At 37.2% G+C, this 20,999-nt stretch overlaps 1 protein-coding gene across 1 annotated transcript; it reads right to left on the minus strand.

Annotated features, from left to right (window-relative positions):
- Positions 1–10,825: 10,825 nt before the first annotated feature.
- On the minus strand, positions 10,826–15,889 carry hccsa.2 (holocytochrome c synthase a, tandem duplicate 2). Its single transcript, XM_087240609.1, has 3 exons — positions 15,694–15,889; positions 15,486–15,634; positions 10,826–11,081 (listed from the first exon to the last, which is right to left on the minus strand). Exons 1-3 carry the CDS (start codon positions 15,835–15,837, stop codon positions 10,958–10,960), a joined length of 417 nt encoding a protein of 138 aa, XP_087096735.1. The 5' UTR covers positions 15,838–15,889; the 3' UTR covers positions 10,826–10,957.
- Between the last annotated feature and the right edge of the window lie 5,110 nt (positions 15,890–20,999).

Consider the following 20,999-nt stretch of genomic DNA (forward strand, 5'->3'; position numbering starts at 1 on the left):
GCATGTTATGATTATATTTAATTCAATCCTCTGTCTTTATTCGGCTATTGCTTTTAAAAAAACACTCAAGACCTCTCAATGGTGATGAAGTAAATTCGCTAACAGCCTGTGACTAAATTAGATAGATGACTTTCCAAATTACTTTTAAAAATATTTATAGTAATATTTTTAAGCAAAGGTTGTGATTACGTTTAATTTATTCTTTATTCTAAACGAGAAGCGTTTAATAGAACAATCCACCTTTATGCTAAAGGAGCAGCTTATTGTCAATCTGTTTATACGTTAATGTGATTGGCCAACGAATTTAACCGGAAAATAAACCTTTGACCAATGAAAAACCTTGTGCCACGCCCCTAGCGAAAGAAATTTTGACCAATGAAATACCTTTAGCCACGCCCCTACCTTTAACTCCGCCCATTGCTCCAGACTGCAGCTACCCATACTAGGCAAAAAGGGCGCAAGTAACACAAACTAATGTTGTCTCTTGCTGATCTTGTGCAGATTGATCTTAAGCAGTTAAAGATAAGCCATATCTCTGCTTTTGTGGTTTCTCAGGTGTTATTCTAAGATCTTGCAAGAAGTATTAGAATTAATTTGGGACGTTGTCAACTCATATTGCATCCTCTGAACTACCTCTGTGTGTATGTGTGAATGTGTGTGTGCGTTTGTTTGTTGTTTGCTTATTACGTAGTTAGTTTCATGTATCGTAGTGTAGCTCAATAAATCTTTGTACTCACTTTGTAAGAACTGTGTTCTTGTTTATGTGATTCTAAGTCATTGCCTCGAGCTGTAGATCTTGTTACCTTGCTAAAAGTTAACCCAATACTGTGTTATGTTATGATCGTTGGCCACGTAAATAATATAAACAAGATTGGTAAGATACGATGTCTTCTATTTGCGGGACAAATGGTAGATAAAGTGTGAATCTTTTGATCTGATTCAATCTGACTCATTTGAGTCAAATCAATGATTCGAATCTTCAGGATCCGATTCATTGAAATGAGCTAATTAATCCCTGATCGATATTAAAACGTAGGTTGATCCCCTACATATTAATGGTGGAGAATTTTTAGGCACAGTACGATCTGACTTTTAAGCACAAAAACATTGTTTATCTTTTCTATTTTGTCCGGAAGAATAGATTAGAGATAGAGAAACAAAGTTGTTGTGTTACTGTATGATTTATTGTGGTACCCAGTGTGTTGAAACGCACGAATGCGCAACTCGAGTGCTTTTGAGAAAGCGAACTGCAGTAAATAGTTATTTGTCCACGAGACAAAAACGATACGTCGCTGTAAAGCGCACGGATTGAGAAACAATAAGCGTGTTCCCTATTCTTTCTCCTATAAGGCCTTCACAGTTGATTTAAAGGTGCGTGTCCCAGCTTTAAAGACTAACTGTGCATTTCTCCCTGGTCAAATTAAGCACAGAGTAGCTAACTGTCTTTTTGCCATCTAATTCACTAGCATCAAAGTTAGTGAACTCATCACGCCGCGCTTGAGAGAGCGGCAGAGCGTATTCTCACGGGAGAACTTATCTTGATCAAGTAAAGTGTGCGTGATTGAATCCACGCGTGTCTTTGACTGTGAATAGTCTTGACACAGAGCGCTGGGATCCGCCGAGATCTTAACAGTGCTATATTCTGTTGAGCAGTGTGAAATGCGCCGCTATTTCACGTGATGCATGCAAGTTTGTGTGCATAACCGCATATTGGTTCATTCTGTGCACGTCGTCATAGTAACAGCCTCCCGAAAGTCCTGAAAGACTTTTCAGAGTACTCTCAAGTGCGCATGCGCAGTCCTCCGCGCTTGCATCGGCTGTAGACATTAGCACAAAGCTAAGCTAACTGAAGCTCACGCTGTTGCATTGAAGTGTGTGGTATGGCTATGCCATTATAGCATTAAAGGCTAGTGTAGTAGCGCTCTTCTTGTGGTCTTGAATGCAGTGTGTTAAGTTGAAGTGACAACCTAATTCACGCTATAGCAAGATTTTGAATCTTGATTTCTCACTCTTTATAGGCTATTTGCCTTATTTCTCATTTTTCTCCCTTTCTTGGAAAAGGCTTTGACTAATGCAGATTTAGTAAACCCCATTGTACACGATCTCATCGCTGGTTTAATCACAATTGTCAAATGCTTTTCCTGCTTAACCTGGCCTGTTTTATCAATTCAAATGCTCATAAGTTGTTGGTTTATTAGCAATTAATTATAGTTTATGACTATAACGTAATGCTTTTAATTGCTCAATCAAATTAATGCTTAATTAATGATTAATGCTTTTCTCTTCTGAAACTTATCAACATTATAGGAACAACCATTTTCTATGACTGTTGATATTTGAAGTTGATTTATAAGCACAGTGTTTAATTATAACATTTATTGTCCTGGGACTTTACAAACACAATCACTATTCTGAAATTTTAATTTCATTTAATAGTTCATTGATGCTTGGCTGCCCTATCTCAATAACAGTTATTGATCAATTTTAAATAAACTCTTTTGATCAAATTTATTGACATCGGGAATATCACACATTCCCGATCATCATTGATTTTGAAATTTATTTATTCTCTGATTTGCAGGAACTGATTTGCAGGAATGTTTGCTGATTAATTAAATATAATTGTGTTTATGACTTTAATGACAACCTCACTGAGTGTTAGCCTTAACCAACATTATTGCTATTTGGAAATTTTAATTTCAATAATAGTTAAGTGGTGTTTGGTTTCCTTTTTCTATTACAATTATTGATTTATTTAATTATAGCAACTCTTAATCAAGGTTATTGATAAAAATCATATTTCTGAATCATTTCATGTCAATACTAATTTGAATTAGTTTTAAATTAATTTGCAGTCAAGTTTTTTTAATTATCCTTTAGGTATTAAATTACCTCACAGGACAGTGCTCCCCCTGGTGTTTGGTTGATGCAATGAGACAGTGTAGCCTGTAGGTGGCTACAACTGAACTCAAGTCATCGTTAAACCTAGCATACCAGAGCAGTAGCCTTCGATTAGCCAAACCCCAAAGGAAATATAGGATTTTCCTGTCTACTTAGGCTAATTAGTTATCTTGATAACACAATAAACCAACCCCTTTTGATGTATTGACTCAACAGTGCCACCACTTTGTCAACTTTGTAATTTGAAAACTTGCTTCACTTTCTATTGTTTCCTTTAACTGTCTTCTTCCGAGTTGACTACCGCTGCCCTTTTGAGATTGTACCTGTGTGAATCATGAAAGCAGAGAACGTTAGAAACATTTAACAGAAGTTGTGAAACTTAAACATTTCATGTTATAATTATCTGACTCTCTACCCTTTCTCGCCATAGGACGCTACCTGATTAAGGACGAAACGAGTCAACCAGAAGACAGGTGTTTTCAAATTTGATTTTAGATCCGCATCAAAAGTGGTCTACTTGGTGTATGGTGTCAATCCTAATAAGTAAGAAACCAATACTGTCATTGTTATTGTACTTTCTTTCACAGTGGAGGAAATTTAATAACAATCACAGTCCTGGTGTTTAGAGCTCCCCATCTCCAACTTCCAGCAGAGAAGCATCCTTTCACATGCTTGACAGCTAAAGGAATCGTTCTCACTAGGAACCTGGAAGCAGCCAATTATCACTCTTCTCCTTATCAGTCTTCTTCTCTTTTTCAGTTCTCTAGCTGTCCTAACTGTGTGTGTTTACTGACTGTCCCCACAGAGACTACAAGTTAGATGCACGCCCCCTAGAGGATCACAGTCACAGAGAACAACACCCACTTGTTTATTCCACACTCAACAGTAGCTCGCATCTGACATTACACCCTGACACTTTTTGTTTGCCATTTGTTTTTGTTTTCTTTTGTTCTTTTCTCTCTCCCCTAGGTCTGTGTCAGTGTCAGTTATAGGTCTTCCCCCTCACCGCCGCAAACATGGCTCGCCCTAAAGACCCTGTTGGCCACTGGAAGGACCTAGAAGCATGGCTAAGTGTTGCAACGGACAGCCTCCTCCCTAAGGCCGCCGAAACGCTACAGCATCTGACACAGGACCAGCTGGATGAGAACCTGAACAGCCTTATGAAGCAAGACCCGAGCAAAAGCTACAATCACAAAGACCTAGCCAAGATCACAGGTACTTTGAGTCACATCCTCATCGCCACCCTTAAGCTGAGTGACAGGCATTCCGCCCAGCTCCAGCAGAAGCAGACGCATGTGCAGACCCGCATCAACCAGCTAGAACTGGAGGCTCAGGAACGACCGGAACAGCCAGATGGGACTGATCAAATTGCCAAAGAGATCGAAAAACTTCAAGAGACTCTAGCCGCCACCACCCAAGAAATGGAGCAAGCCAAAGCCGAACATGCTGACGTCGCTAACAAGCTTGAGTATGTCGAACAGCTACTGGAAGAGGTAAATGCTGACTCTAAAGACAAGGACAGCAGAATCAAAGCCCTCGAAACTCACCTGAGTGAAGCTAGACATGAGGTCAGACGACTAACGCAGCAGCTGGACTACATCAAAGAAGAGTCCAACAGCATTAAAGATGAACTCAAGCATGCATATGAACTGACACACAATGAGAAAGCTGAGGGGTCACTGCCAAAACCCTCACCATCTCCTTCTGTTCCAGACAGCCACGTATCACCCTGTGGCCTGGACCTCAAAGACCTTGACAAGCTAGTCAAGAACCTGGGCAAGTTCACGCCGAATTTGCCAGGTAGCCAAGATGTTCACGCCTATCTGCAAGACATTGACTTTCACCTGGAAATGAGACCCAATGTCACTGACAAAGATAGACTGTATTTGCTCCGAGCAACCTCCAGCCCTGAAGTGCGCAGCTTCCTGGACCGACAGCCGGCTCACACAAAGACTGACTACCTCCTGCACCGAGAAGCCCTCATCAGAGAGTTTGATGTCATCGAGTCTGAACAAGGACTTGTAGCTGCCTTGGAGACAAAGCAAGGTCGCCATGAGTCTTCTCAAGCCTACTACAGCAGACTCAGACGAGCCTACTTCGGCACCCGCAATGAACCTGAGATGGAAGAGGACCTGAACTTCAAAATCCTCTTCCTGAGAAACCTCCATCCTGGGGTAAGCCACCATCTTGGAGTTCTTGCATGCCCCCACACGATGAACACTCAGCAATTACGAGATTTGGCACATAAAGTCTATGTCAAACAAAAGACAGCTTCAGAGAAGAGTGCCAAAATCCCTGCTGTTTATGACTTTAACACTCAAAGTCAAGATCTGGCCCTTGAGGGTGCCCAAGGCCCAGACAATGCTAATCTACCTCCCAGTGAGTGGAATTTGTCGTCTTACAACAGACAACGAGACTGTCATGCTGATACCAGACCCAAACAGTGGAACCGTCGCTGGAAAGGACTGTCTGGACGACAACACTCACCTGAACGTCACCGGGAGAGACCGTGGAACAGGTCCACCTCATTTGTAAACCAAAGGGGGACAAGCTCGTGGGAATCAAGTGGTACTTCCAAGGTAAAGCAACACCACCTTGATGCAACCAGCCCAAGAGGTCAACGAAAGAACTCACAAAGATTCCACGCTGATCAAGCTCCAACTGAATCCCCACAAGGGACAACATCACCATGTTTTGACCCTCAAGAACTGATGAAGATGATCTTGAAAGAGTTCTTCCAACGAAGGGAAGAGGATCGGAAGTGGGAAAGGAAAGGAAAACCTGATTCTGCCTGACAAGCAATGACCTCACTAAACAGCACTTCTGCACCTCACTTACAGAGAACTGTAAGCCCCATAACTTCAAAGACTCAATAGACTGTACCTGAACACCAGAGTTAGACGCTAACTCAACACCTGATGCCTCAGGTCACCACTGCATCACACAAACACTTGTGGATGAAACTCTTCCAATTCCTAAGAGTGCTGTCTTAATCGTTTGCCACACAGCTGAACTCAGAATCAATCCAAATCCTACCTGTGCCATGCCAACTCCAGTCCCTCAACTCCAAGTGACCAGAAAGGGGGAGGAACCAACCTGCTGACACAGACCCACTATCCTAAACTCTTATTTTAACGCTAAACTGTTTTTGCCATTTGTGCCATTTTAGGAAGACACCTAGCCCTAGCTATGTTTCCTAAACCCAATACATGCACTCTCCCCTCCACTGCACTACTAGGACCAATCTCTAGTAGAGAGGAGCTATTACATATGTGACACTTGTTTGTTGTGTTAACCTCACTCAATGTCCTTATGTCTCACTGTTCTTTTCTTTCTCTTTCTCTCTGTCTTTTAATTGATTTCTCTTGCCTCATCAGGGAACCCCCACAGATGATGTTTAAGTCCAGAGCTCAGAATTAGGATTGACTCCTTTCACCAAGCCTCACGGATCAATGCCTTAAAGGTGTGATCCTGTCTGACGACACGTTTTAGGCGAAAACTCAAAAGATTTGTTTACCACATTTCTTCATCTTCAATCCAGAACCGAAAAAGGGATTGAGGGTAAAGAATGAAATTTATTGGTTTGACTCTCGTCAAAATAGCATTGTAGGGTATACGTTGACTTTGACACTTGCCCTCTTCCTCCACAAGCGAGTAAAGGCCATCCAAAAGTTGTTCAAATGTGCACGCCCCACATCTTGCGCATGCTTAGATGCGATAACGCTGACCAAAAATTTAATTCTTTACAGATTGAAATAATGCCTATACAACTTCGTTGAACCTTCAATACCTCGGTTAGTCTTAAAAGCCTAAATTCTGATCATACTAAACTATGCTCTTCTACACCTTAAGCATTGCTAACCCGAGCATTCCAAAGTGCCTAAACCCTGCACCAAGATTCAGTTAGTGATGATGTTGTTTGTGTCTTGTGTTGCCTGTTCTCTCTGCTTCTGCCTGTTTGTTCCAGTGCCTGCCAATGTTCACACCGGGAACATCACCAGACAAAGGGGGACTGTAGGAACTCATCGGCATTTTTCAGTGGTCAACACAAGTTGAATCTGAAATCTTGGGCATCTCCAATGGTCTCATTCATTGAACTAGCTTGAGGGCTTATACCATCAGGATAACAGAGCGCCAATTGATTTCGGGCTCCTCTGACCAGTACTTCTATGCAGATGTTCTGGTACCCTTCGGCTAACTAGCCAATGATTAATTAAATCAGTTAAATTAAAAACAATGGCCCTTACAGGATCTTCAGCAGAAACCATTTCACGAGACTTTTAATTGACTCCTGGTCATGTGCTCGCCTTGGGCACATCCTGCTAGAAGCACCATTTCATAGAGACAAAGAGATCTCTAGAAACATTAATGCATATGAATAAAAGCTAATCTCTTAATGTTAGAACTAAGGCAGATGTATCTTTGAATAATATGCCATAATGTTCCTCATATGCTGTTTATTCCAATCAACTAGGTTAATCAATGTGTTGTTTTAACCCTTATAACAGAGTAAAATAATCTGTATGTGTCTGAAATGTATGATGTCTGGTATTGAAAGAAAGCTAGTGACATTTGCAATACGTTGGTGTAAATGAAAAACTAGTAGTACAAACAGTATTCATCTTGTAACGTTTGATGTAAGATAGTTTCAATCTTGCAAGAGTTCTACCACGTGAAATCTACATGCAGTCTGTTAATTAATGACCTTTCCTATGTCAGTACGGGGCGTGGCCCTGCCCTTCATGGCAACTGCTTATTGGCAGACAGTGCCATGGGGACGAACCAGACCAGGTCACTTAAAAACGCCCTGCAACAAAGAAACTTTGCTTTTTGCATCAGCTAGCTTGCGCATGCTTTTGCTCTCTGCCCCCTTTCGCCTACCCAGACACCGCGCCGCCACGCGATTGGGTCACCACGAACTTCCACGCAAACCTCTTAAGTTTCGGGACTCACGAAACTGCACGAACTTCCGCAAAACCGACTCTCAGCAGTCCGTCGCCTAGGTAACCCAGGACAACAGCCATTCACGAGCGTGTGAATCCCATAGACGTCATCGAAGCGAGAAACTACCCAATCAGGAGCACCGTGTTTCCCCAAGGCCAGCCGGCGAGGGAGATTCGACTTCAGCAAAAATGGCGCAAGTAACACAAACTAATGTTGTCTCTTGCTGATCTTGTGCAGATTGATCTTAAGCAGTTAAAGATAAGCCATATCTCTGCTTTTGTGGTTTCTCAGGTGTTATTCTAAGATCTTGCAAGAAGTATTAGAATTAATTTGGGACGTTGTCAACTCATATTGCATCCTCTGAACTACCTCTGTGTGTATGTGTGAATGTGTGTGTGCGTTTGTTTGTTGTTTGCTTATTACGTAGTTAGTTTCATGTATCGTAGTGTAGCTCAATAAATCTTTGTACTCACTTTGTAAGAACTGTGTTCTTGTTTATGTGCTTCTAAGTCATTGCCTCGAGCTGTAGATCTTGTTACCTTGCTAAAAGTTAACCCAATACTGTGTTATGTTATGATCGTTGGCCACGTAAATAATATAAACAAGATTGGTAAGATACGATGTCTTCTATTTGCGGGACAAATGGTAGATAAAGTGTGAATCTTTTGATCTGATTCAATCTGACTCATTTGAGTCAAATCAATGATTTGAATCTTCAGGATCCGATTCATTGAAATGAGCTAATTAATCCCTGATCGATATTAAAATGTAGGTTGATCCCCTACAAGGGATTATTCATATTTACAGGACAAACTCTCAAACTTTTGTGACGATCATGCATATGGATGGTCGGACAGTTTCTTTTTGATCTCGTAAGGACCCTTATAACGAACTTGCAACGACCCACCAGACACTGGTAAAAACACCAAAACTTTGTCACCAGGGCTAAAAGTTTGTTTCTTTGCTTACTTACTGATCCAATTTTTCATCTTCTGTGCTTTTTCAAGATTTTGCCAATTAACACACTTGGTATCAATGTAGAGCTGTGACCAGGCCCGGATTAAGAACTCAGGGGCCCCTGGGCACATTATCTTGTAAGGCCCCCTATCTGGCCGCACCCCTATAGTTGAATTTAAAAAATAAAAATAATCTAATAATTTTTAATTAAAATGAATCTATAATTTGTTGCCCACATATTTAAATAAATAGTATATACATATAAATTTATAGTCTACAAAGATTTAAATTATTTTTCAAAGCATTGAATAAAAATACAAATAAAACTAGTGAAAATTAATGTTTTTTAGTATACTTGTTCAAGTTCACAAAACAATTTGATTATAAACCTAAAAGTATCCGAAATCACTCACACTATACCTCTTCTCCTCTCCGGTCTTCGGGACCTCTCTCTCTCTCTCTCTCTCTCTCTCTCTCTCTGTGCTAGCTTACTCATCTAACGTTACCATTATGTCTTCTTCTATACCCTTATTCTCCTGATCATAGGTCTGTTTGAAGAAGGTGTGTATGGAAAATGCCTCAATAAAGATGCCTCCTCTTCTCTTTCTCTCGCGTTTGCTAAGTCCACTTGTCCACTCATTTTTGATTTATGACAAATACTAACGTTACACTACAGTCCGCTCAGTTGAGTGCGGATTGTTTCAAAACTGACGCTTAACCAATTACAGCTTTCTGTTTAGTTAAAGAAAGAAAGACAATTTAAATATAATAATATTAGTTATATGTGATAGCGCTTTTGTTTGCTCAGAGGAAATACGTTGTCTGAGCAATATAGTTTTTACAGAGAGAGAGGCACCTTTATTAAGGATAAACATTATTAAATACCCACGAGGCACTTTTGACTTTATATCACATTTGCATTATTTTTTTAAAAATGTTTAAATAAATATATCTCTAATCTGTAATGGAGAAAAAAAAAGTAGCACGAGTTCAGCAGATGGTTGATTCGAACCAGGTTGATGATAAATTTCCTGAACACTTCCTGAATGTACAAGTGGCTTAAAGTCGCTTATTTTTAGGCAGGAACCGGCGGGCAAGCAACAACTTTAACTAAGGTAAACACAAAACAAAACTTTCCATCCGGAGCTCCTTCATGGGACTCCACACTTGTAAACAATCGCTCCATCAGGCTCGCACCATTCACACGGCTCTTGGTCCCGCCCAGACTCGTCAGCGCTACCAAGCCGACCAATCACAGAGCTTGCGCTACGCATCATTACGACGTGTAGTTACATTTTTTAAGAGGTGCACGTCAGCGACACCGACAGCCACGGCGAAGGGCTATGCGTCAGCGCCGTAGCATAAGGCCCATTGGTTAATCCGGCCCTGCTTCTAAGAGAAGTTAAATGTGCAGTAATTAACCACAATTTTTATAAACTGTTTCATTAAAACAAATTGTTATTTGGATACTAAATGACAGTACAACCATAATATTAAGATCATTTTCATGTTACATGATCAGTTTTATAATCTACTTAGACATATGATGCTTTTGGGAAACGCAGCCCTGGCAGTCATGTTAAATTGTTTTCAAGTCAAAATTTGTGTACTAATGACAAAAATGTGTTATTTTGCCAGACCCTGTTTCACAACAATCTAGATCCAGTCACATAGTCGATTTCATCAACTCCTAGTAAAGAAGTCGACTCATTCATTCATTTTCTTGTCGGCTTAGTCCCTTTATTAATTCGGGGTCACCACAGCAGAATGAACCGCCAACTTATCCAACAACTTTTTACACAGCGGATGCCCTTCCAGCCGCAACCCATCTCTGGGTAACATTCACACACACATTAACACACACACTACGGACAATTTAGCCTACCCAATTCACCTGTACCACATGTCTTTGGACTGTGGGGGAAACCGAAGCACCTGGAGAAAACCCACGCGAAGGCAGGGAGAACATGCAAACTTCACGCAGAAACGCCAACTGAGCCGAGGTTCAAACCAGCAACCCAACAACCTTCTTGCTGTGAGGCGACAGCACTACCTACTGCGCCACTGCCTCGCCAAAAAGTCAACTCAAAAAAGCAAAAAACAAAAAAAAAAAAAAAAAACTACACAAATCAAACACCCCATTTAAACACCTCACTTACTTTGAATGGAGTTTCTCCCATCTCAGGATTTCTTGCCAGGCTTGTTCATTATTCTGATTGTGAATCTTGATGATGTCCCCCATATTGTTCTGGTTTATGTCACCTTTGTTCCAGCGCCATCTGGTGAAAGTTTCAGTCATGAGCAATGAACTTGGTAAATGTTACTCTAATTTACAACATCATTTTATTCATGCAAATTTTTGAAAAAACTTAAGGGATGACATTTCTGTTTGGTTACGATTAGAATATGAAATACCTGATTTTGATTTTAAGTCTATAAATTATTTATCTTTTAGAATTCTGATCTGAAAGTTTTGGTTAACAATATTTTTATGATGGCAAATTATTTCATTCATAAATGCAGATTTTAAATGGTCGAGCAGATTATCGCAGATTTATAGCCTATCATTGATTCTGTTTATTTAATTATGTACATGTGTGTAAATTTATATTTATTCAGTTTTTAATTAATTTTAGTTATATTCTTGACTAACATGAAAATATTCATATGATTTATGTACAATACAGTTTGTACAGTAATATTTATGTCTTTTAGTAGATTTATTATTTGAGAAACTTGCTATTGGTAAGGTATTTTCTTATTTATTTATATTAATTTGTTTTTATTTATTTTTTTGTGGATGCTGCTATCTGGACTTCCTAGTTGATTAAGATGTTTGTATGAATGGTTATTTTTTTCTGTATGTACTTATAAGGAATTAATAATAATAAAAAAAAGTACAACATCATTCAATAATTTTTAGATGCATGTTAGAGTGCATGTACATTCAGGAAAGTATAATAAAAAGATCTCTGCTGCTGCATCTAGTTTCTGTCACACATTGTTTTGTCCCCTTAAAATCTTTATGAAATGAAAACAAACTTTTTATTTGTATATGTATAAAGTACGGCTTAATTAATTTGTTTTGTAAAAAATGTATTTGCCTCCATAATATTTTATCATATACTATTTATTAAATTTCCTTAATTTTCTTTACTTCTGGTCACATGGAATGTCATTCAGGTGGGGTTGTCAGTGCATGTTTCACTTTTGTCAACTTTCCTCCATTTTGTTAGCACTGCCTATCTTACAATTAATGATGGGACGTTCAGATCATTTTACTGACTCTTTTTTTTCTTTACTGATTCTTTTTATGTGCCTTTACATTAATTTTATTTAATTTGGCAAAATATTATTAAAATGTTACGAGTTGCCTACGGCAGCACGGTGGTGCAGTGCGTAGCACAATCGCCTCACAGCAAGAAGGTTGCTGGACTGAGCCTCGGCTGAGTCAGTTGGCATTTCTGTGTGGAGTTTGCATGTTCTCCCTGCGTTAGTTTCATCTGGGTGCTCTGGTTTCCTGCACAAGTCCAAAAACACGTGTTTACATAGTAAAAGTGAATTGGGTAGGCTAAATTGTCCATATAGTGTATAAGTGTGAATGAGTGTCTATGGATGTTTCCCAATGATGGATTGCAGCTGGAAGGGCAAAAAAGAGCATGGATGGAGACCCCTGATTAATAAAGGCACCAAGCCGAAAATAAAATAAATGAATGAGTTCCTTCCAAACACATGTTTCTACTTCTACTCGCTGTCTAAGTTCTGCATGTCGACTCACTTTGTTTCAGCAGTGCTGTAGATTAAAATCTATGGAAATTAGGGCTTTTTCTTACTGTGCACCTACATTATGGAATGCATTATCCATAATTATCAGGATTGCCATTTTTCTAGATTGTTTTAAGAAGCTTATTTTAAGCAAAGCATTTAATTTGTGATCATCACTGTCACTTTTGTGCAATTTGTAACATGTTACTTATTGTTTTATTACTAGGGTGTGACTTCTGGATTGTCCCTTGGGATCTTATGCAAGCTTGTAATTCTCTGCATTTGTATTTGTTATTGTATATCTTGTAGCGCTTCAATTTTAAGAAATAAAATAAAATGTATTATTATTATTATTATAGCTACAACTAACCCAAATATTGATCACACTATAAACAAGTCACAACTAGAATGCTATAAGAAGAGACAATGATAATTTATTGTTTAGCTTGTGATTAGCTCTTCTGACATGTCTTTAAATTTAAGATATTCGTTCACGTGACACTGACGGTACTAAATAAACTTAACCAACACAGTCTGAGCCGAAAGGACCCATGATTAGTTCCCCTTTTGAGTCTTCGGGGTCTTTGAGTCATTTATTTATCGTGTGAAAACATGTAAAGAGATGATTCAAACCTGAGGAATGAACGAATCAAATCTTTTTCTGGCTCTGACTACATATGTTTGGCTTATACTGTATGTCTTTCACGTCTTGATAAAATGGCTTAAATCATTAGAAGACTCGAAAAAGGAAGTCATTTCCTACCCCATCCACACAAATGTGCGTATGAGCAATAAATGGATCATTCTCTGAGAGGACTCAAGTCACATAAAAGATTCTTTCAAAATGAAGGAATCGTTCAAGAATGACTCATGACTACTTCCAATGATCAAACTCCTCAAAGCATGAGATTCATGAGGAGCTGTGCTGTTACTTGAAATGCACAGATCCCGGATCTAGAATGGAATATGTTTCAATAGCGCATTAGTTGGCAGGATCGGGTATCGGCCAGCTGGTACCGATCAAAATCCAATCTTGTCCCTGTGCTATATACTATGTAATATATAAGCCATTAAGGTAGCCTATTCCAAGTCACTAAAAAGTTGTCATGTAGGCCTACTATATCCCAAATGTTCTGAAGCCACTCTACAGTTTAATGTGAAGTACAGATAAATATTCAAGTGGTTGAAATCATATTCAGTTCAACGCTTGCCTCTGTTGCGCCTGTTAATCATTCTCCATTAATTTGCAATTCAAACTGCGTGTCGCGTTGGCTTATGAGAAAACGAAAAAACTCTCCAAGACTTTTTGTTCCTGTTATATAGATAACCAATGGAGAAATAATTCACTTTTGCATTAAATGGTTTCATTTTTACCTGCAACAAGGAGTTAATTGCTGTTTCTAAATCATGTTGCACTGTGTCTTTTAGGCCAGCAGATCGCATTCGCAACACTAATGTAGAGAGGGGTATTACCTGCTCTTCACACACAAAGTAGGAAATTTTGAATTAGAAAAGGCTCAATAATACATTGGACAGATCCTCAACCCACTGATTTCTTCCCTTTGTGCTACTAAGTTTTTAAAGTGTCCGCAGATCCCCGAGGGCTACACAATGTGCCTCAGTGATGCATCAAGCTCTTCATTTACACACCAGCTGCGTAGACGCAAGGTGCACTGCTCTGTAAAATTATTCTCACAATAATTTTCTGTTCTCTCATCCTTCTGACTGAGTTTATTCTTCAGAGGGGAATACTTTAAGTGCTGCAAATAGTTTGTAAAGCCTGGCTCATTGTGGTCAGAGTAGTTGATTAAATTAATAAAAGTGCAATTGCAATATCGACATAAACAGAAAATGATTTAGCCTAATATAGGTTACTCTCATTTCATTGTAATATTATTTATATTAATATTCTATTTAACAGACCAGTTTGTGTTTTGGCGCTGAAGCGGACCTTGTTTTGAGCTTCACCTCAAATCTTCTTGTTTATTTTGTAGATAACTGATCAACAAAAAATACATTTAAATAAATTAAGATACAAACTACATTAATTAAAATAATACAAAACAAAATTCAGTCCAAAAAGATAATTTTTCAGACAAAAAAACATTTTTTCATACAAAAATAGATAAACACAACAGTGTGGATGGATGATTTAGTTTACTCCATGGAAAATAAGGATTTAATTAATGTTCTACTTTAATTGTTGTATCTGCTACATGTATAATATACGTCATTATTTTTAAAATGATGTCTTGAACATCTGATTTTTCCTCTGTGCTGATGTGCTTTCATTTTCTGCATCTCACTCATGGCAAGTTTAGGCGAGGGAATGTTTATATAGTAAAACTGGCCTCAGACAGTTTAGTTTAGTCTTCTTCAAACCTGCAGGAAAATATCAGGCTTTGCTAAAAGGCTGATTATTTTACCAACAAATAGGGACAATAGTGGTAGCCTATTACAGTTTTTTTTTTTTTAAATCTTAATATTAAAAACTGAAACATGAGCTGGACCACAGCAGATCATATCAATGTCATAATCAATGCTCAAATAATGTAGCCTAGTTTACAGCAAGCATCATGTTTTAGTTAGATTGTGCCGTCTGTCATATACAGTAGGCTTATAGGTCGGTTATTTTTACTAAAAAAGGTATATTATTTGAGTTTAGCACCGGAGCTATAGAAACTACAGTATATTATGCTTAAAAAAAAGGCACAGTATCAGGATCGGATCTGTATCAGTCCATAGTCAGAATTTTGGTTTTGGGATTGGATCGGTTCCAAAATTGGTATCGGTGCATCCCTAGCTGTTACAAAATTCCCTTAAAGGCGATCGTTCCACATTTAACTGCAATACAGGTATCAATCAGAGATGGCAACAAAGATTCTTAATTTACAGACTGCAGTTTCCCGAAAAGTTACCCTTTCCTCAGCATGGCATTCCAGAACATCTGCTCTGAGGGATAAACCCAGTTCCGCTCAGCTCCAGCACGGGGAATGGTGGATTCCTCTCTTACAACTGACAGGGGAAAGGGCTGATCAGCTGAAGGCTGCTGGTTAGGTGGAGGCATCTGTAGAGCACAGGAAAAAAGGTACAGACATTGCATGCGTCTAAACATCTAGGAAATACCATGTTGGCTGGATTGATGTCAGACAGTGTGGGTTTTGTCCCATTGGCAGCTCTCATAGGACACTCCACAAATTCACAAGCCCTGTCCTGATGTGCAGGTACATCTGGAGCTTTCTTCGTGTGATCTTTAGATGCCTGATGCATTGGGCATTCTGAGGAGGAACACCTGTTGGAGAAAGAATGGATAAAAACTAAATACTCCTATTTATTTTATATTATGATCATATATTTGAAATAATGATCAATAATTGAAATAATTAATAAAGCATCTGAATGGCTATTAACTGTCTATGTGGTGTGTACAGAAAAATATCTGCCAACCAATTTGTGAATAATTTAGTGAAAAAACTCAACAAGATTAATTTAGTTCACCTTCTGTTTTTAAAAATGGTAAACATTTTTTTTGTCTAATAAGTTTTAATTGAAGACAAAGGTTTAGGAATAAGTTTATCAATATACTAGGGATGCACTGATGTGGATTTGTTGGCCGATCTCGATAACCGATAACTCTAAAGATTTGGAAGCCGACAACTAGGGCCAGATGGATTCTGCGTATGTTTTTTTGCTATTTCTGCAGAGTATTTTGTTCAAAATCTGTGGATATCTGCAGAATTACTTTGGGAGTATCTAGGCCCAACGCTACGGGGGGGCAAAGGGGGGCATTGCCCCCTCAGAAAGAGTTTGTGCCCTCCAGTTTTTATAAAGGATTGTTCACTCAAACTGAAAATTCTTTCTGTCATTAATTATTAACACCCCCGTCATTCCAACCTTAAGAACACACATTTAATTATTTTAATATAAATGACATAGCAATTGAATTATGAAAATGGTGAGATTAAAGCTAGTCCTATAGTTCAGAGATCCGATCCCTGCGTCAAGTCAGGTGCACCCGTAAATAGCCTTTAAAAGGCGCACACAGCGATGGAGGCGCACTCAACTCACAAGGGAGAAAAGTGGGGGACATCATAATAGGAGCAGCTTAATTCATTACATGTTTTGGTTAACTAATTATTTAAACACAACTCTCTTGAGCTCTAAAAGGAAAAAAAAACACATAAGAAATTTGCTGTTAAATTAATTTTAGCAGAAACTGCCAGTCATTTATTAGTTCGGGAAGATGTAGCCTAATAAAAATGTTTTAATAAAAATAAATAGTTTACTGCACAGTCCCACAGTAGGCTACACAATAAATAATATTTTAATTTATTTTATCAATATTATTATTAATATTATTACAATTAAGCAAAAATTGACAAAACGCAGAACCCTTTGAATGTTTGCTTTCATTTTGCTAAAAGCGCACTTTAGTTGTGAAACATCCCATTATGCAGCAGCAGTCAAGGTATAACACATAATAAATGCCTTTTGCGTTTATTAAGTCAAGTTTGTAGTGTTATAAATGGAATAGGTATAGTGCTTAAGTGGAATTACCGCGGATCAACCGAGAAACCTCTCACGTGCTGCAGGTAGGCAGAATGATAATCTTTTAAAAATATGTCATTTAGGCTATACTGCAATTAGCTCATGCAAATTTAAACAACATAAAATATATTGTAGATCTATTTTAAGAGCTAAAATACAACATATCGAGTTTGTTTTGACTTGTAGCTCATGGCCCTAAAATGAAAATAACCTGAAAACAAGCTATTAAAAAAGGCTTAATAAATAAAATAATTAATAAATAAATGACGGGTAGGCCTAATAACCTAATGGTTTATGATGGTTTACAATATCACGAAAAAAACACACTTATGATAGCCTAAGATAATTTTTTTTTTTACATTTAAAATTATTAAAAAAAAGTTACATAGCATATTGAGTTGCGTGTTATCCGTGCCAAAATGTAACCAATTTTCACGGCAAAAACATGTGAATTTTGGTATCTTTTTTAGGCATTTTTTCTGGCTACACTAATGCATTAAAATGTAAGTAATTGTTTTAAATGACATTGGATTGTAACATTTAGCTTTTCCCTAACTATGATGTTGGTTGGGAAATAGGCTACGTGAAGCGTGATGACTCGGTTAAGCTGATTTCACTATATTTATTTACCGGGTAAATGAATATTCTGATCGTGGGTCAGCTTGCATGTGTGGGCATAATTTGACGTCTTTACCTAAAACTTTAAACATTCATAGGCCTGTTATTTGAAATAAAACGGAAATAAGGAGAATAACATATGATTTAAAGCATGTTTGGCACTGAAGCCATCATCTGTCTGCATTAAAAAGCAGTATGCATTACTATCGTTAATAAAATTCGTAATGGCGAAACTACATATTGTTATTACTATTGAAACATAGCCTATATTACTGCCTTAGGTCAGTAACTTAGGCAGTAATGCAAAGTAATAATAAATGTGAATAAATAGCCTAAATGAAAGAAACAAGAGACCAAAATCAGTCACCAGGTCTAGTGCCCCCCTACGGATTTAAAGTGCCCCCTCAGTTTTAACTTCCTGGTGCCGGGCCTGGGAGTATCATAACTGAAACTTTAATATGTGAAATTTAAAAAAAAAAATGTTTTATTTAATGTTTAAAAAGCAAATCCAATTAGATTCACTTTATTTGATAAATAAAGCAAGTCTCTCATATAATATATCTACTAAAAGACAGAAAATATTACTTTACAAACTGCACTGTACATAAATCAGATGAACATTTTCACATTAGTCAATAATATAACTTTTTTAATTAAAAAAATGAAAAAATATAGATTTACACACATTTACTCCATAAATAAACAGAATTAATGATGGGCTATAAATTTGTGGAAAATCTGCAGAAAATCTGCTGAATTCTGCGCGCGCAGATTCCGTGTGGGCCTACCAATAACCGGTATATAGGAGATAAATAAAAATATTTTAAAATGTATATGATTTTATTTAAAAAAAACATTTAAATTTAAACTGATCTTAAAATAGCCTAATCAAAGCAAAAAAGCAATAATTTCAAAACTGCAAGGTGACTTATATTCAAGGTGACTTGTATATGGACTTATATTTACAATTTCACATAAATCAGTATGCCAAAAATAAATTATTTTTATTTCTTTACATAGCAAATTAACATGCAACTTGACTGTTGCATAAAATATTACATATGCAAACAAAGAAATAAAATAAATAAAACTAAACCCAACAACAACACAATCTATCTCTCAAAAGACTTGTTTAAAAGGAGCTGTTTAAACTACAAAGTATGATAAACAAAAATACTTAAAAATGATTCATAGTTTTGTCAAGGTAACAGATTTTGTCAAATTGCTCAAGTTTTCTTTTCAAACATTACCTACTTTATTTGCTCTAAATGTAAAGTAAAAGTCAATTCTTTAAGCCAAATATTACATGTAAAAAAAACTTTTTTTATTTTTATTGTAAACCATCCATTACACTGCGGTTTACACAGTAGTGTTTACTTCTTAAACTATAGGAGAATTTCTGATGCATATAGAGGAACTTTTATTATGTAATCACTAAATAATCTGCCACTATTAAAATATAGAAATACACTGTTAAAACATATAGAAATACATTCAAGTGATTCAGAGGAAAACACATGGACATGCAGGGCCTTATAATTGACAACAATAAAACAACCCTCGCCAAAATAGCATACATAAGGAGAATTATTTAGAAAAGTATGGAAACAACATGATCATGTGCAAACACATGATTGTAAGCACATGCTATATGACCTTAAGATATGTAAAAACAGAAAAACATACAGCCATTCATTAAAAAGCTAGGATACTATTGGAGCCGGGAAATTGCGCGACATGTCATGATGACTATGGGAAAAAACTGTATATAAACTGTGAGTTTTTGAAGATTGGTAGGAGAGAGATCGATCGACCAACTCTGCTGTAACAATAAACTGCTTCAACTTGAGAACTTCGAAGACCTCAGCCTCTTTTTTGAAACTTAGAAGATGTTTGTCGAGATCCAGCGCAACTTTCCACAACAAAACCTGTTTTGAACAAACTACATAGACCCAGGAATGTCCGTGGTATTAAGCATAATTTACCCCACAAAAGTTCATTCATGTGTTTTGTGTGCATTTAAGAGACACAGAAGCACAATAATGGCCTGTTTTCACTCAGTGGTACGGTATGGGTACGAGGCAAAAATATTAATCATATAAACAGCGAGTTCATCAAACAGCTAAATTGGAAATAAAGCTAGCAGGAGAAATTGGTTTGAGAAAAAAAAATCAGGCAGGGAGTAAATAATAGATTTCGACAACATAACTAAAATGATCATTGTGATATATTTTGATTAATAAAATAATTATTAAAGCATTAATTTCAAATGCACCTTTAGCAACAGCCCTACTATAGATTTACAGTTAAATTCAGAATTATTAGCCCCCCTGAATTATTAGCCCCCTTGCTTATTTTTTCCCCCAATTTCTGTTTAACAGAGAGAATATTTTTTCAACACATTTTTTCAAGACACTTCTATACAGCTTAAAGTGACATTTAACGGCTTAACTAGGTTAATTAGGTTAACTAGGCAGATTATTATTTTTCTGATCCCAGAACTCTGTGTTTAGTTGTTTTGGAAAATATAAACAAATATTTCAATGTAAAGTTAACATTTTTTCTGTGTATTTAAGTTTTAAGTTTTGACAGCAAATGTATCATCCACAATGCTGGAATTGCACTTTTATAAAAGATAAAGTTAGATAATAAATCTTTCCTGATATTTGAGTCATACCATATAGAAAATAAAACTGTACAGTGTAATACTGAGACAGCAGAAGTAAAGTTAATAATCTGACTCTCTCGTCTCCTCCAATGTTCTGCACAGAATATTTCCACCAGAATCAAGTCTAAAAACCCAAGCAAGCTGATTGAGCTGAGAAAAATCATACTCTGTTAGCACTGACTGTACTTTAATATAAGCTAAATCCCTCTAAACAACTTATACACAGGTCACAGTTCTTAGTTTAACTGAATGTTAAATGTTTTTTTTATGAGAAACTGAATAAGTGCTTTATTTGACTTTTTTGTAGAAATAACTTTGAGATGAATCTCTTCACTGTGATTCTGCTTTGTCTGTGATGAATTATTAAATCACTAACAAAACCACATCAAATATGTAAAGAATGTTTATTTGTGTTCTGTACATTGATGACATGTTAGAAATGCATGATATTTATAAGTCTTCATGTACCAATCTCTGCTTTGTTATATGCAAATATACAATGTACTAGTCATTAATAGTAGACCTGTTGTCTAACTGTTCTAATTTTTCCACATCTGTCTGCTTTAGACTGGCTGATGTGTGTCGTCGTGGCTCTGGT

This window comes from Danio rerio, chromosome 2, assembly GCF_052040795.2.
Source record: "Danio rerio strain M-AB ecotype USA chromosome 2, GRCz13ab, whole genome shotgun sequence".
Taxonomy (NCBI): Eukaryota; Metazoa; Chordata; class Actinopteri; order Cypriniformes; family Danionidae; genus Danio; species Danio rerio.